The following is a 14,778-nucleotide window of genomic DNA, read 5'->3' as shown; positions in this document are numbered from 1 at the left end:
ATCCGGTCTCAAATGTAAGAAACTTTTCACTTTTTTGGTTCATTCAATAAATGATGTATGTGGTCTATAATAAAGACCACATACATCATTTATTGAATGAATCCAAAAAGTGAAAAGTTTCTTACATTTGAGACCGGAGGGAGTACTATGTTCATATGCATTGGAAATCAATAATGACTTTTGAAGTACAGGAAATGTAAACAAGAGGAACAAATGTGTTCAATGTATTCTTAATATATTTTTTTTTTTTCAGTTTCAATGAATTATTAATTTATGCTTTTCTTGGGACCGAAAATTATAAAGGGATCTCCCGAAAAATTATTATCTCATTATTTTATCTAGTTTTTCAATTTTTTACATTGGCCCAAGTCGGAACCGGACACATTTATTATTTTAGAGAGTTTATTAATTTACCGAGTATTAAATTAAAGAGTTTCTACTGTAGTATGATTTTTGCTATCAAAAGTCTAGAGTATAAGCTCTTCAAATAAAGATTGAAGAAGATTTTCTTTATGATGAAAAATCCTTCCATTACGCTCCTTCCATATGATGCAAATCATAGAGATTCAGATAATATTAAAAGCCAAATTTTTGAAAAACCCCACGCAAGTTCAACATCAGTCAAGTTATTTAAGCACTTTTGACCGTGTACTGTTGGATAGAATGAAGTTTCTAAACCCAACGATTTGCAACCTCAACATGTAAACACAATAATAGTCAATTGATCCACTCACGCCCCCACCAACTCCTTCTCCCCACACAAGCAGCCTCCTTCGTCAATTCCAAGTCTCACTATTAGTTTTGTAATTTAACTATTTAATATTTATTAATGTATCTAACCAATGAATTATTGATTAAATCGTTTAATTTATAATATTTTAATATGATAACAATAACATGTCATAAGAAAAAGTTATTTGATATATAACGCAAATATTTGTAAAAAAACAAAGACTCAATCAAAGAGTAACTAAATTAAAAATGACCAACTCTATGATGCATGAATGAGACAAGTCTAACATCATACACAATTTAGTTTATATCAATGAATCAATAAAATTTATTATTAAATAAAATATGATGTGACTTTTTAATCTAATAAAAAAACATTATATATGATACAAGAAATGTTAGCAAATATTATTTTTATATAGAAACATATATGACATAGTACTTATAGGATTCATATGACGATAAATAACTATATCAAGAAACCAATATGAGACATTTTAATGTAAAGAATTATTTTGATTAACACAATGTATATTTCAAAATATCAATACATTCAATGACTATTACGACTACTCATTTATACATACATTCAAAAAGAAAATGATTATTATCCTTATACTTAACCCTTTTTAAATGTCCCGCCTTTATTTGGTTGAATTTGATTAAGGCGGGAGAAGAGAAAAATTAGAAGATTATCCCAAATATTGTTGAATATAAACGAAACCGATAAACATGATTGAAACGAGAAGGAAAGAAGCATGAGAAAGGTTCGAAAAGGTGACATAGTTTGGGCAAGAGAAATTCACTTCCCTCATAACAACAACAACGATTGGTCTCCGGCTTTGGTCACATCTTCCAGCCACCTCGGCATCTCACTCTCATTCTTCGACAACCCTAACACCCCACAACGCACCTTTTTCGTCGAATCCGAGGTTATTCCCTTCGATGAATTACCCTTTCGAAATGACGATACCTTTCAATGTGAAGCGTTCCGTTCTGCACTTAGGTTATTTGGTCTCAGAATTGTTTCGAGTTTGCGGTGTCTTTGTATAACGGGTCATAACGAAGAGGAGAGGGTTTTACATGGATCGGGTTATCAGTTTGACCCGATTGGAGTTTTGGGTTTTGTTCTTGATGCTGCTGCTGTTTTGCCTTGGGTTGAGGCTTCGTGTGCTGTTGATGCTGTTAAAGTTGTTGCTCAGATTCATGCTTTTCGTCAGTACTCTACCATTCACCAGAAGAAACTCTACAAAGAAGCTACAAAATTAGGTACTTTGTTTTTAATCTTTTGGTCGCTACTTTTCCCACATTTTGTTGAGAGCTAATATAGTTGTCACATATTATTAATCTCTATAGCACCGACGCTTTTAATCGACAAGTGTAAGTGTCCTACACTGACACGACACAACACTTTCTCAAATGTCAATATGTTAGTGTGTATCGGGGTAATTATTGGGAATTTTGGTAGAATATTGCAATGCAAACTCAATGTGATTACACTGATTACATAAGATAAGAAATATTTTTAATTGTAATTGTGAGAAAAAATTCGGGTAATTATTTATTATTATGGAAAACAGGGTAGAAATTTGTCTACAGACATCTGTGGAGAAGACATGTAGAAGCATGATAAGAGTTTAACAACATGTGGTTGTTACAAAGTGATAAGAGCCTAAGGAGTTTGGCACTTTAAACAAGTGGTCATGGATTCAAATTTTGACTCTTATACATGGAGAAAACTCAATTGCGAGAGAAAATTTACTATGTGTCCAACATGTTTTCTGACATTGATTAATTACATACTAAAGTACTACTAAACGGATTCAACGGATTCAGAGGGTATCATCACCCGTTCCAAAAAGGGTATTTCAAAACCAAAAGTTCTAGAACCTTAGTTGTCTAAAGAATGTCTTCTTTTGCTCCTGTGTAAAAGGGTTTCAGCAGGAAAAAGAAGAATAGGTTGCAACAAGCTAACGGTACAAACACAAATGGAATTCGAACTCGTTCTTAAAAGGAGGTTACCAAAGACAGTTTTTGCTAGCTTAGGTTCTGTTTTGATAGTTGGCCTGTTGTGGCAATACTTGTCTTTCTTTCTTTTGTGCAATTTTTGCACTCTGGCTGTATAAGGGTTCAAGCCCTTTCTTGAATTTTATTGCTTTCTTTTGCCTTATCAAAAAAAACTTAGTACTACTAAACAACAATGGATACTTCGTAAAGTTAATAAAATAGAGTATAGTTGGATTTTTCTTACCAAAACTCTATGTTGGATTATTAAAATGTAATATTAGAAAAACTTATAAGTTGAATGATATTATGACAGAACTAAAATATACAACTGTGCATACATTACTACACAGAAAAATAAGAAACACAGATTAGATATAGAGATAGATTTTGCGTTGGGGATCTGGTATGGGATGTATAATTGGTTGGGACTTGTTTTGGTAGTCCAATCAGATTTATGTACAATGGTTAAATCAGATAGAGGAAATAAAAGAGTTAGGAAACAAGAGAAATGAAAAAATCTTCTCTAATGTGAACTGCTGTGCGGCTGAAGAAGTGAATGAGATTAAGATGATTTCACAGAAATGGTTCCCAAGTAGACTGTGCAAAAAGTCATGTCTTTACTATGAATGGTGTTGGAACCTTCACTGTGTGTATACTTATGTATTGAGGTCTGCTGTGGGGTCGGCAGCTGATTGGTGGCTGTGTTTTGGTCGTTGCCTTGATTGTCTGTCTGTTGTTACCCCTTTGCCATAGTCCTTCAGGATGCCAGGTCTGTAGTGGTTTGTGTTTAGGTGATTTATGTTTTCCTTTTTGTAAGGGGCAGCTGTTAATTCTGTGACCTGCTAAGGGGGTGTTTTGGAGTAGTTGTATCAGAAGTTTTAGCTACAGTGGCAGTTTTTTTAGTAGTTCTTAGTTGTTTTTCTGCTATTCAGAATTTTGTTTGTATCTTCAATCTCAAGCACAGCTTGTGCTCAAGTGTTTTCAATAAAAGTTTAGCCGTTAAAAAAGGAAAGAAAAGAAATAGATTTGTTGATGATGGTGCAAACAGCTCCTTATCATGTCAAAAAGGCACTGGTAAAGCACTGAGTCGTAGGACAGGGATGCAGAAGAAAGATGGAGGGAGATTATTCTCTTGTGTAGTAATGCAGAGGTATGTTCATGTGGTGCAGCAGTGTATCATGAGTGAACAGGATTGTTCGACAGTGTCTGTTCACTGAGGCCACCGGGTCATCGCTGAAAGAGTGAACAATACTGTCTTCACGAGTAGGATGGGAATGATGGCAAGGGTGGGTTTGGTTGGCAGGGAAGTATTGAGATGGAGCAAAGAAGTAGAACCATACTGTGACATGTTCTTGTTTAACAATTTTTTGGGCCCAACTTTTCCTTTTTATCAAACTTGATCACACGGGCTTAAATTTGTGATATTGAGTTTGAATGAGTCCACACAATTTCAACCGAGTTTTCCCAAAGCTGAGTATGTATGTGATTCAATTCAACTAGATTTTCCTACCTAGAAACATATAACGGACTAGTTTACTAGTCCACTTGTGAGTTTGTTAACCATGCTTGTGACGATCATCCATAATTTGAAATGGAAAATATATTATACTATAAGATTTTAATTTGTCAATATTTACCATTTTCTTGACATAATTAAGCTTCTAGTCTCATTCCTATGTTTGATATTAAAAACTTCTGGTGTTTATCATTAGGTGATAATGTGAAGCAGCATCAATGTTCCTCTTTGAGTCAGATGCTACTCTCAGTTACTCGAGAATCTATGGCGATAGAACCCAAGGAAAAACATCAGGTCATATCTGACCGAGGGCAGAAAAACATGACCATTGGTGCTATAAGAAGATTGAAGCCAACAGTTCCTGATTTGGAAGGACATTCTCTACAGTTGTTTCAGAATAAACTTTTGATTATTCCAGAGGTTCCAACTACCAGTGGTAAAGCTGAACTCTTTATGCATTCTCCTGCCTTAAGCCCATTCCACATTTGGGGAAAGAATCTAAAATTTGAAAGGAAGAACCGTCCGAGATTTAAAAATATATTAGAGCATGGAATGTTTGATATCTGCTTTGAAAATTGTTCTAGTATGAGTGAAGCTCATTTTTCTACCGCTTCCGACTTCAAGACTCATTTGGTCGATTATATCGGTGAAAGAGGAGACAATGTACCAAGGCTTTTCTCTAGGTTGCCTGACATAGAAACCACTATCTGCCTCAACAGAAAAAGAAGGCGACCAGATAAACATGCTTTATGTCCTCAACTTTGCAGAGCTCAAGAAAATGAAAGTTTTGCATACATCTCAAGAAATACTAAACCTAGGATCTCACACATCAGTACTCTTGAAGCAGAAGAAAGTATTCGAAAAGACAATCTGGCCTGCATACACTTTCCTGAAACTAGCATAATCTTCACTGATGAGGTCCATAAAGTGGATATGGAAAGATTTCAAAACTTATGTTCCAACAGTCTTTTACATGTGAATCATCTCCTAGTTTAGCGTCTGGCTTCCATTCTGATAATCATGAGGTTAATGCCGGTGCAGCAAAAGTAAAATCTGTATTAAGATCTAACTCTTCTGTTTACCAGGAGAGGCTGCAACGAAGTTGTGATGGTGATATAAGTATAACACCTCTTAAGCCAAAAGAGTCAGCAAGAATAAAATCATTTTCTGCGGATCGTTTGTTAGAGGGTACAAATTCCTATCAATATGTTGCTTCTTGTCCGATACCCAATTTAAAAGTTGGAGAGCAATCAGGAACACATGTTCCCATTTGTTCTACATTTCTGAACATGAAGTTCCCCAAGAATTTCAACCTACCATCAAAGGAACAGTTAATAAAGAAGTTCAGTGTATTTGGCTCAGTAGATTCTTCAAACACAAGTGTCTTTTGTTACACTGGCTCAGCTCAGGTGGCTTTTTTCGAAGAAAGTGATGCAGTTGCTGCATATCAATATGCCAAAAGAAAGGTATGGTTTGGTGATGCTGGTATCCGGTTTTGGCTAGATCCTTTTGAACACAAACGAAGAAAGTGTAAGAATTTATATCATGTGCATCCCTCAGCAAAACTAACAGGATCACCTCTGAAATCATGTCTGAAAAAATCCAATTCCTTGAAACAGGAAAACAGAAAGAAACATTGTAGGGTAAGATTTACAATAGAAACTTAGTTTGTACCAATTTATTGTTTTAAGCATGTTGTACGCTATTTATCTTTATTCCTTTTTTACTATGGTTAATGAATGCCAACAGCTTTATTTAATATCATGCAAGTACTCAAAAACTTCTAGTTTTCAAAGTTACCAAACAAACCGTGGAAATAATACTTTAATTTACTAAGAATTTCGAAAGTTCATCCATGCTTGTGTTTGAGTTTCAATCTGCAAATGTTCAATGCAACTTAACATAAAAGAACAATGCAGCTTATGAACCTTGGTTCATTGAATAGAGATCTGAAAGCTCAAATGAGTGTAGTGAGTGCTGACTGCACTGATTATAGGAAATCCTTCTCTGTAGTTAAAATCTGAACCATTACATCTATGTCAATGGTCAAGATCACTGACTGTAGCGAGTGTTGAGTGCACTGATTATAGGAAATCCTTTTCTGTAGTTCAGCCAAGGAGGATTTACTTTCACATTGAATGAACGTAAAACCAAACAAATCAAACAAGGACTCGTATAGATTAGCGAAACATTGTTATAAATGGTTTTGCACAAATGAACTGGTTCATTCCAATAATTTTCTTCAAAAGACATCACTCATTTTATTTTAACTGTTAATTTATAAAATACATAAAATTTGAAAACATATTGGTATTGCATCAAATATTCAAATGGAACCAATCAATCCAAACTCAACTAATCTACTGCAAAGTTCTTCACTGCATATATGATCTACACTGAAAGCTCAATAATTAATCAAAACCCAAATTTGCATGATGCAAATTCCAACGAGTAGTCATCCAAACTTAAGTCAATCTGCTATCCAATGGTATTGTTGTTAGGATATTGTCCTTTGCTGACATTCTATGGCAACAAACATTCCCAGTTGCTATAATATTTCACCTATTTTGCAAAATAACGTTAGTATCAGTGAAACTGCTCTGAGGGGGGTTTCCTTTCAATCAGGAATGGTTTGAAAGTCAACAACAATGCAAGTCCTTCAATAAAATTGAGCACAAAGAAAACCAGATGGGGGCCTGCAGTTGAATGTTCAAAAGTGAGCTTCAAGTAATATAGATAGCAAAGATAACATGTTCCTTAACTCTAATGACTCTGTAGTTTATAAAGATGTAGCATTGAAACCTTCGATTGAAGGCATGCTAAGTGTCGGCCACCGACACCATATTGGCACATGCTGTTACATTTAATCACTACTATTTTTAAAATTATTATCAATGTCTATGTGACAATGTAGAGTTTGGTGTTACTCCTATCAACAAAACAAAACCAAAAACCACTGCTGAAGACTGTAGAACAGGCTGTTCACGAATGTTACTCAATCTAAAGTTGCAGTTCCTTTCTTTTTCTTTAGCTCAACATTTTAAACTGTGGTAGCGGTTGTAACTGCAGTTTTGTTGTATTTCTTAGTATTGTTGAAAAATGTGGATAAACAAATGCCATTGATTAAGCTACAATTGCATTTCTGAACTAAAAATGGAAACCGTGAGTAGAGAAAAGATAAAGCTTATATTTTTTTGTATTACCTAATAAACACACCATGAGTGGATTAGACACCAATAATTGCTTAATTAGACTAAGGATTTCAAAATTCAGCATCTGAAACAGAAAACACCTCAAACAAATTAGTTGAGAGTTATACCTGGGAGGTAAGAAGCATCCATCCTCTTTTGTGACCAAGTTAAGCTGCAGTTAACAAGATCAAAATAAGAACACTGCATATAATCTTTGATATAACATTGTAGTGTAAAAAGGTACTGTTAAATTAATGCTATATGATATACTCTCTACGATTCTCAGAAAATATTTTAAAAATGCGACATTTGTTCAATGCAATTAGACTATGAAACACTGGCACTGGTCATAATTTGCAAAATATGAAATATTTGAATGGGTCAGTTAGTTTCACTGTCAGACTCTGACATGCATCAGACCACAAACACACCTTCAATCTGAAGTGTTAGTGTTACATAGAGATTAGGTCATAAAGGGGACAAAGTAATCTCCATTGAATACTTTCTTACTAAAATATGCAATGACAAGAAATGGACTAGTTACTTCTGTTTGAACTCGGAAAAGTTTGAACACATAAAAGACACAAATGAATAAACTATATCTCATAATAAAGAACATGTAGAACACACATGTTAAGGAAATATTATTTATAATTCAAATAGAAGGTAACGAAATCAAAGGGATACTCACATTGCGCCGCCTCCAGCTGGACCAATTACCTTGCATGCTGACATAGCAGTTATGCAAATGCCATTTGCTACCCCTCTTTGATGTTGATCCTGTTTTCCAAATATATAATAAGTCATATGTCTTGTTGCAATTCCAAACAGAACTTTTTAAAGGGGAAAAAAATCTGAAGATCTTACCACTGCTTTATTTTGCAGAATGAATAAACCAGTAGAAATTATCTCCTAAATTCATCAAAAAGAAAACAGTTAGTCAAGTTCAATGAAGATCAAGTTTTCAATAAAATTAAACCGATCTCCTGAGTTTTAGCGAAGTCAATTTAAGTCCTTTTCAACCTCGATATCGCTCGTTGGTTGTATCGAGATAGAGTTTCACTTACAATTAAAAGATTCTTTAAAATGGAAGCACTATATATCGATATGTACAGTGTAAAGCCTGACAACATTGTCATGAAGGGGAAGCTTTGCAAGATAGGTATCGATAACACCTACAAATATATGATAAAGACATGTTTTAAATTAAACAAAAAATGAAATGTTGAATCTGATTATTTGTTACAAAAGGTGAATGCTAACCCCTGCGATGCGAGCAAGAACGATAGGTCCACAAATTTTTTGAACTGATTGATATAAGCCAAGCTGGAACATTATAATACCAACACCTGAACAAGTTTAATATGGTTCTAGTGTATTCAGATTATGTCTGCATAAAATCCATTTTTGATTCATTGATCAAGCAAGTAACCAAATAGCGTCATGTCAACCCATAAAAGTTTACGTGCAAGTGCTATCATTCATTGGAGATAAAGGGTTAGGAAGGAAGGACTGTTCCTAATCTTAATAAATATCTAGAGATTCATAAATGTCAAAGATGTACCTGATACTGCAAGAATATTACCGACATCATTAGTTCCAAAGTTCAAACCGCCTAACCTTCGAGGACTTTCAGCCCATAATGAGAAAATCTTCAAAAATAAAATGTAGAATAATATAAATAGATGCACAGATTGATGAATAGTAGAATCATAAAGAGTTAAAACTCAAAACAGAAACATCTTTAAGTAGGAATAATAATACCTCTGCAAAAGCAATATCATGAATTGCGAAAACACAATAAACAATGATAGATGACATTAAGGGCCAATTTTTTAGAAGGCTTTCATCTTTTTGGATCATCTTATTTTTCTCATCCTCATTGGTTCCATTTTCTAAAGCTTCAATTTTGTTGGTCGATACTTTGTGATTATGAAGTGTCTCCTACATCGATGCAGATGTTTTAGATCATTAGTACTGATAGGAGAAAACCGAAAACCACATAAAAAGGATACTGAAATATGGTGACATATCATCATAATATTAACATCAAAATAGAACTCACACAATATAAAGAGGGAAACTATATATGTGACTAATGAACAGATAAATGTTGGACTTTAAGATACATACTGGTAGCCAAATGCAGGAAATTGCTACTACGAATGCCATAGCTGAGACAATGAAGCACGGCAAGAAGTATGGAAACCTGTAGGGAGGTTTAGGTTTTGACAAACGAAAACTTAGTACGACAACAATGAAAAACAGAATAGATGATTAGAGTTTGTTTTAAGATGAATAAAAATCCACTTACTTATCCCAAAAGGAATCCTTTGGAAATATATTTGGATATTTCTGTACTGGCTGTGAAACAAAATTTGACAAACTATTAGAGAAGCAAGTGACAAATGCTTTGTATTCATTTTCTTTTCCCAATTTGGAATAGAGTATTAATAAGGTGTCAAATTCTGACCTTTTCATCTTCGAAAACGAATTAGTAGTATTAATAAGGTGTACATTTTGAAAATAGAGCTTATATTTAGGGACAAGTTTTTCAAAAGAAACGAAAGCTTATATTTAGACCGAGGTAGTACCTAAATTTGGAGACACAGATGGAATAACAACTCATGTCTTGCAATACAAGTTATCTCAAGTCCAGGTTAAAATCCATGTCTTTTTCTGAATTGTTTTATACCAGAAGGAACAAATGAAAAGCCAAAAAAATATTACCTGAGCCAAATAACCTCCCAATGCTGGTCCAAAGACCAAACCTACTCCCCAAGCAGCTGCAACCTGAAATCAGATTATAATTTGAATCATTACAACAATGGTGATGTGCTATGAAGTATGAACACTCCTCGGATTAGACGTGTCCCGGTGTCGGACACTTGACAACGACACATAAAATTACACTGAATTATGTGATTTTCTCAAATTATTAGTGGTGTCGGCGTGTCAGTGTCCATGTCGTGTTTGGTGTCCGAGTCCGTATCCGTGCTTCATAGTTGATTTGGTTCAAAAAAATGATAAACAAAGGTTTGTGAGACTTACAGTTGATTGTCCTAAAGCATGGTATTCTTCTCTAAAAATTTCAGAAGAATAAGCCTATTAATGAAGGAGGTTATGATAAACAAATTATCAAAATAACCTGAGATATTCAAGTATACACATCCAAACATTTAATATAGTGTTTTGAATGATACCTTCATTGGTCCAAGCAAACCATTTAAACCTCCAAGAACGAATCTCATCGTAACAGCCATCCAAAAACTCGTGCAAAGGCCAAATAGTGTGTTGAAAATTACACTGAAATCAAATGAGCACTGCCATTGATATTATAACAAGACATTGAAGCCCTTTTTGGATAAACAACTTAATGAAATGCTTATAGCATAAACACTTATCATATAAGTACTTGTGTTTAAGCTATTTAAATAAAAAAAATAATAAAGTCATTGTTTTCGTATGTAAGTTATGAGCTGTTTTCCCAAGCTATTCTGTACAACGTATGAAAATAAGTTGAAAACAGCTTGGAGACACGTTATAAGCAGTTTCTATAAATTCTCCCAAAACAACATTAAAAGTACTTATACCAGTAAATAAGCTCAAATTAACTCTTAGTGCATCTCAAAAGAAAAAGTATCCACCTCAGTTGCATATATACTTACACAGAAATAATTCCTATTATCACAACAGGTTTTCGACCATATCGATCGGCTATCATTCCCCATAATATAGATGTCGAAGCTCTACCAAGCATGTAGGCAGATCCTATAACATTTTTACAATCAAATGTAGATAAGAAATAAAGATCTTATGATTATAACAAGACATCAAAGAAAGTACTGCAATTAATCTTACCTACATAACCAGCATAGGAACTGATATCTTCTTCTGTTTTAGCAATATTAAAATCCTTTACCTGATTATATATTGAGGATATATATTATTATCAAAAGTGATTAAGATTAAGTATAGTATAATGATTTTGTGTATTTCATAACAGGCAAGAAAAATCAATAGATCAAATTCAGATTAACCATTGTAAGCCCTTAAGTATGTAATTATCTATTAAATTGTGAATTATATTGTATTCAGGAATAACATTGAAGGAAAATTTATATTCAAGAGAATTTTTTTGATGAATGCTTCTGAGGATTAGCTGTTAATGATGTAAGTTCATGATAGTACTAAACAATTATATTTGCAATTTTAAATTGATACTTGAAATTTGTAATTTTCATTGGAAAAATGTTCATCCATAACTTCATCACAGGCAGGTTAATATAGAGGTAAAGGGTTTTTCAGAAAGCTAAAACAATTTTGAGTTTGTAGCATTGTCAAAAATTTAAATTTAATCGAAATTCAATTCTGTCACGATCCTTGATATTGAAGACAATTTTGACTAAATGCGGTTGGTGCAACTGCAATTACGGTCACAAAATAGGCATGAGACCTCAAAAACTTTATTTAGAAGCTGCAATATTCCAAACTGAGCCATGCAGACACACACTATCGCTCGCGCTCTCACAGAATCAGAATCAAGAAGAAAGAACTCTCGAAGATGAAGAAGAAGAAGAAGAAAGAACTCTCGGAGAAGAAGATGAGGAAACTAGAAAGAACTCTCTCTCTCTTTCGAAGAGGATGTAAAATGAATCCTCTCATGTCAATTTTTCATGACATGAAACGTATCGCAAGTAGGCAGCTAAATTGACGAGCTGAGGGACGTGGAAGGAGTACTAACTAGGAGATCCACAGTCCAAAATCTGAAAAATTAACATAACTCACTAACGTTTACCTATCTAAAAAACAAAAATGAGATGTACGTAACATGAAAAATCCATGTTATATCATAGACATGAAATATGTGAGATGTTTCCAAAATTTGTGAATATTTATTACAAAGATGGACACAAACAATTCTCACATGGTAAAGTCAAAATCTAAAGAAACTTTTAATATCTGAAATGAAAGTTCATGAAGTAATTAATGTGAGATAAAGACATAACAGGAAACAGTAACTATCACTCACCATGAAATAGAGGTATGGAAATAGAGATGCTATAGGCAGAGCTGTAACAACATCACAAAAGAAAAAAATAAAACAAATTGAGTAATTAGTGATAGGAACTATGAAACACGGATACGCACACGGACACCGGACACGACTCAGACGCTAATAATTTGAGAAAATCACATAATTCAGTGTAATTGTATGTGTCGGTGTCGGCACCGGGACATGCCTAATCTGAGGAGTGTCTGTGCTTCATAGTATAGGAACAATGCATGAGTTGTTTCAATCAAAATGTAAGTTGAAAAAATGTTTTTGCTTACAGCTACATAACACAACAATCCATATATTGAAAACATTTCTAAATGTAACATCTTTTTTTAATTCCTTGGCTTGATCCACCTTACAACCAGGACAATTCTCATGATAATATTGTTTCTTCAACAATGACTCTCCAAAATCTTCCATGATTATGTAAAAACACAATACAATCTTTGTGATTTTGTGCTTCCACACCAAATCCTTTTATATGTAAGAAACAAGTAATGTGTTGTCAAATAAAAGTTATATAAAGTGTACAACTTTAGTGGTTTGTTCCGTAATTGACCAAACATTAATATATGTTGATTAGCAGCAAATCATTGAAAAATTGAAAGGGGTAGATGTAGATGTGAATCCAAAATTGTGGAAATGAACGTGGACACACATGAAAACATCAAATAAAATAAGTACGTCCACGAGGATAGTAGATGTGAATCCATAATGTGCAATTATTTGCATGATTATGGTGCCAGCCATATTTTTTTTGGGTAATATAAAATAAGTACGTCCACGAGGATAATATAAAATGACAATATATTTGTTTATACAAAATATTAATATTTGTTATACAAAATACTAAATTTTTAATAAAAAATCATTTATTTTTATGTAATACACATGATTTTTTTTATCAAAGTCAGTTTTTTTTCATTTACCATATAATTCATAATTTCATATCCACTATAATTTTATTTGATAGATTGTTGAACACTAAATGTGGCCACGACTATTACACCAATACAGTAGAGCCTTCTATCAACTAATTTATGGATATGTTTTCCAAAATAGGGTGTAACCAGGGACCTCTTTAACCACAAAGAAGGACCATCTTTGTACATATTTCATATTTGTCCACACGAAAAATGTCAATTTGTGCGAACATAATAATGAAGTTAATTAAACAAGCGATGAAATAGAGAAAGTCAATGGAATTAATCAACGAAACTCAAGCCAAAAATATAAAATATACCCACCTCAATTTTGATATAAAAGAATATATAAGTTGGTATTTTTTGGAGACAAATCGAAACCCCTTTATGAAGGACAGTGAAGGATTGAATATCAGGAAAAATCTCAAAAAAATAATGAAAATGAATATCAATCTCCGTCTTTGTGATATTTTGATATGGCGTTTGGAATTTCAACAAACTTTATACTTAGCTTCCTCTCTTTTATCAAGATTGTATTCGTCATTTTCCTCTTGATCATGATATTAAGGATAAACTTATTTGGAGTGGCTCCTCTAATAACGAGTGTTCGGCTAGCTTAGGTTATAAGTAGCTTAGTCGACTTCTTCATCAACAAGCAAACACATTATTTGTTGGAATTGAATTTGACGTCTTGCAATATATGAAAACTTACCACACTTTTGTTGGTCAGTGATGCATGGTCGTATTGAAGTTGATCCCATTTATTTTATTTTTTTTCTCAAACCGTATTGAGTAATTTTAGTTTTTTTTTTTTGAGAGAAGTAATTTTAGTTTTTGTTGAGTACTAATGAGCCGCTTTGTTTGTCAGAAAAAAATATAATGAGCCGTTTTGATGCATTTATCCCACAGTGTAATTCCCCAAGCTACAAAGCTTTATTGACGTTATAGGCCACTAGCCTAATATTTAAAAAAAGACAAATGAAAATGTATGAACTATGGAGCAGAATTGATACATTTGTGATTTTTTTTTTTTTATGTGATCATATGACTTTAGACACAACAATTGGACCCTCTTACTAGTTACCTACTACCAAACTGCTAGTAAAAAAAAAATAGAAAAAAAAAAGAATTAAATAATTTATTTGTAGTAAAGAGCAAAGAAAAGATTATTTCATCTAACACAACTCACAACATAAAAGAATTTTCTTTTACTCTATCAACAATTAAATTTAGGAAGAATCCAATGTGAAGGATGAATTTTTGAATGAATGTGTGGTCACATATTAGTACATAAGTGATATATTTGTTGAAAATGAATTTATTTTTACAACACTTTTAAAATATGAAGAC

At 33.2% G+C, this 14,778-nt stretch overlaps 1 protein-coding gene and 1 pseudogene across 5 annotated transcripts; one reads left to right on the top strand and one right to left on the bottom strand.

Annotated features, from left to right (window-relative positions):
* The first annotated feature begins 1,356 nt into the window (after positions 1–1,356).
* LOC146935385 (uncharacterized) lies at positions 1,357–6,014 on the top strand (annotated as a pseudogene). Its single transcript, XR_015030211.1, has 2 exons — positions 1,357–2,001; positions 4,452–6,014. The product of XR_015030211.1 is annotated as an uncharacterized LOC146935385 (transcript).
* Positions 6,015–6,491: 477 nt separating this feature from the next.
* On the bottom strand, positions 6,492–12,955 carry LOC146935384 (protein ZINC INDUCED FACILITATOR-LIKE 1-like). Of its 4 annotated transcripts, none has more exons than XM_085750598.1 (17): positions 12,781–12,955; positions 12,479–12,519; positions 11,308–11,368; positions 11,115–11,217; positions 10,650–10,769; positions 10,498–10,551; positions 10,177–10,239; positions 9,761–9,810; positions 9,580–9,655; positions 9,211–9,390; positions 9,011–9,098; positions 8,710–8,795; positions 8,514–8,621; positions 8,314–8,358; positions 8,138–8,226; positions 7,575–7,618; positions 6,492–6,951 (listed from the first exon to the last, which is right to left on the bottom strand). In XM_085750598.1, exons 4-17 carry the CDS (start codon positions 11,175–11,177, stop codon positions 6,842–6,844), a joined length of 1,176 nt encoding a protein of 391 aa, XP_085606724.1. In that variant the 5' UTR covers positions 11,178–11,217; positions 11,308–11,368; positions 12,479–12,519; positions 12,781–12,955; the 3' UTR covers positions 6,492–6,841. The 4 variants fall into 4 exon arrangements, with proteins under 4 accessions (XP_085606724.1, XP_085606722.1, XP_085606725.1 ...); XM_085750596.1 differs by having other exon boundaries at positions 10,650–10,752; XM_085750599.1 differs by having other exon boundaries at positions 12,860–12,955.
* Between the last annotated feature and the right edge of the window lie 1,823 nt (positions 12,956–14,778).

This window comes from Medicago sativa, chromosome 3 (assembly GCF_051527215.1).
Source record: "Medicago sativa cultivar Bolivia chromosome 3, Bolivia_mono, whole genome shotgun sequence".
Taxonomy (NCBI): Eukaryota; Viridiplantae; Streptophyta; class Magnoliopsida; order Fabales; family Fabaceae; genus Medicago; species Medicago sativa.
The sequence above is the reverse complement of the archived record's forward strand: the minus strand, read 5'-3'. Positions and strand labels throughout refer to the sequence as shown.

Bases quoted from the DNA above. Each gene is read 5' to 3' on its own strand.
- LOC146935384 (XM_085750596.1), bottom strand. From the start codon at position 12,925: ATGGAAGATTTTGGAGAGTCATTGTTGAAGAAACAATATTATCATGAG. The intron at 10,753-11,114 runs GTAAGTATATAT...ATTTGATTTCAG, and splicing joins ATAATAGGAATTATTTCTGT to TGTAATTTTCAACACACTAT. The intron at 10,240-10,497 runs GTAAGTCTCACA...ATCTGATTTCAG, and splicing joins ATGCTTTAGGACAATCAACT to GTTGCAGCTGCTTGGGGAGT.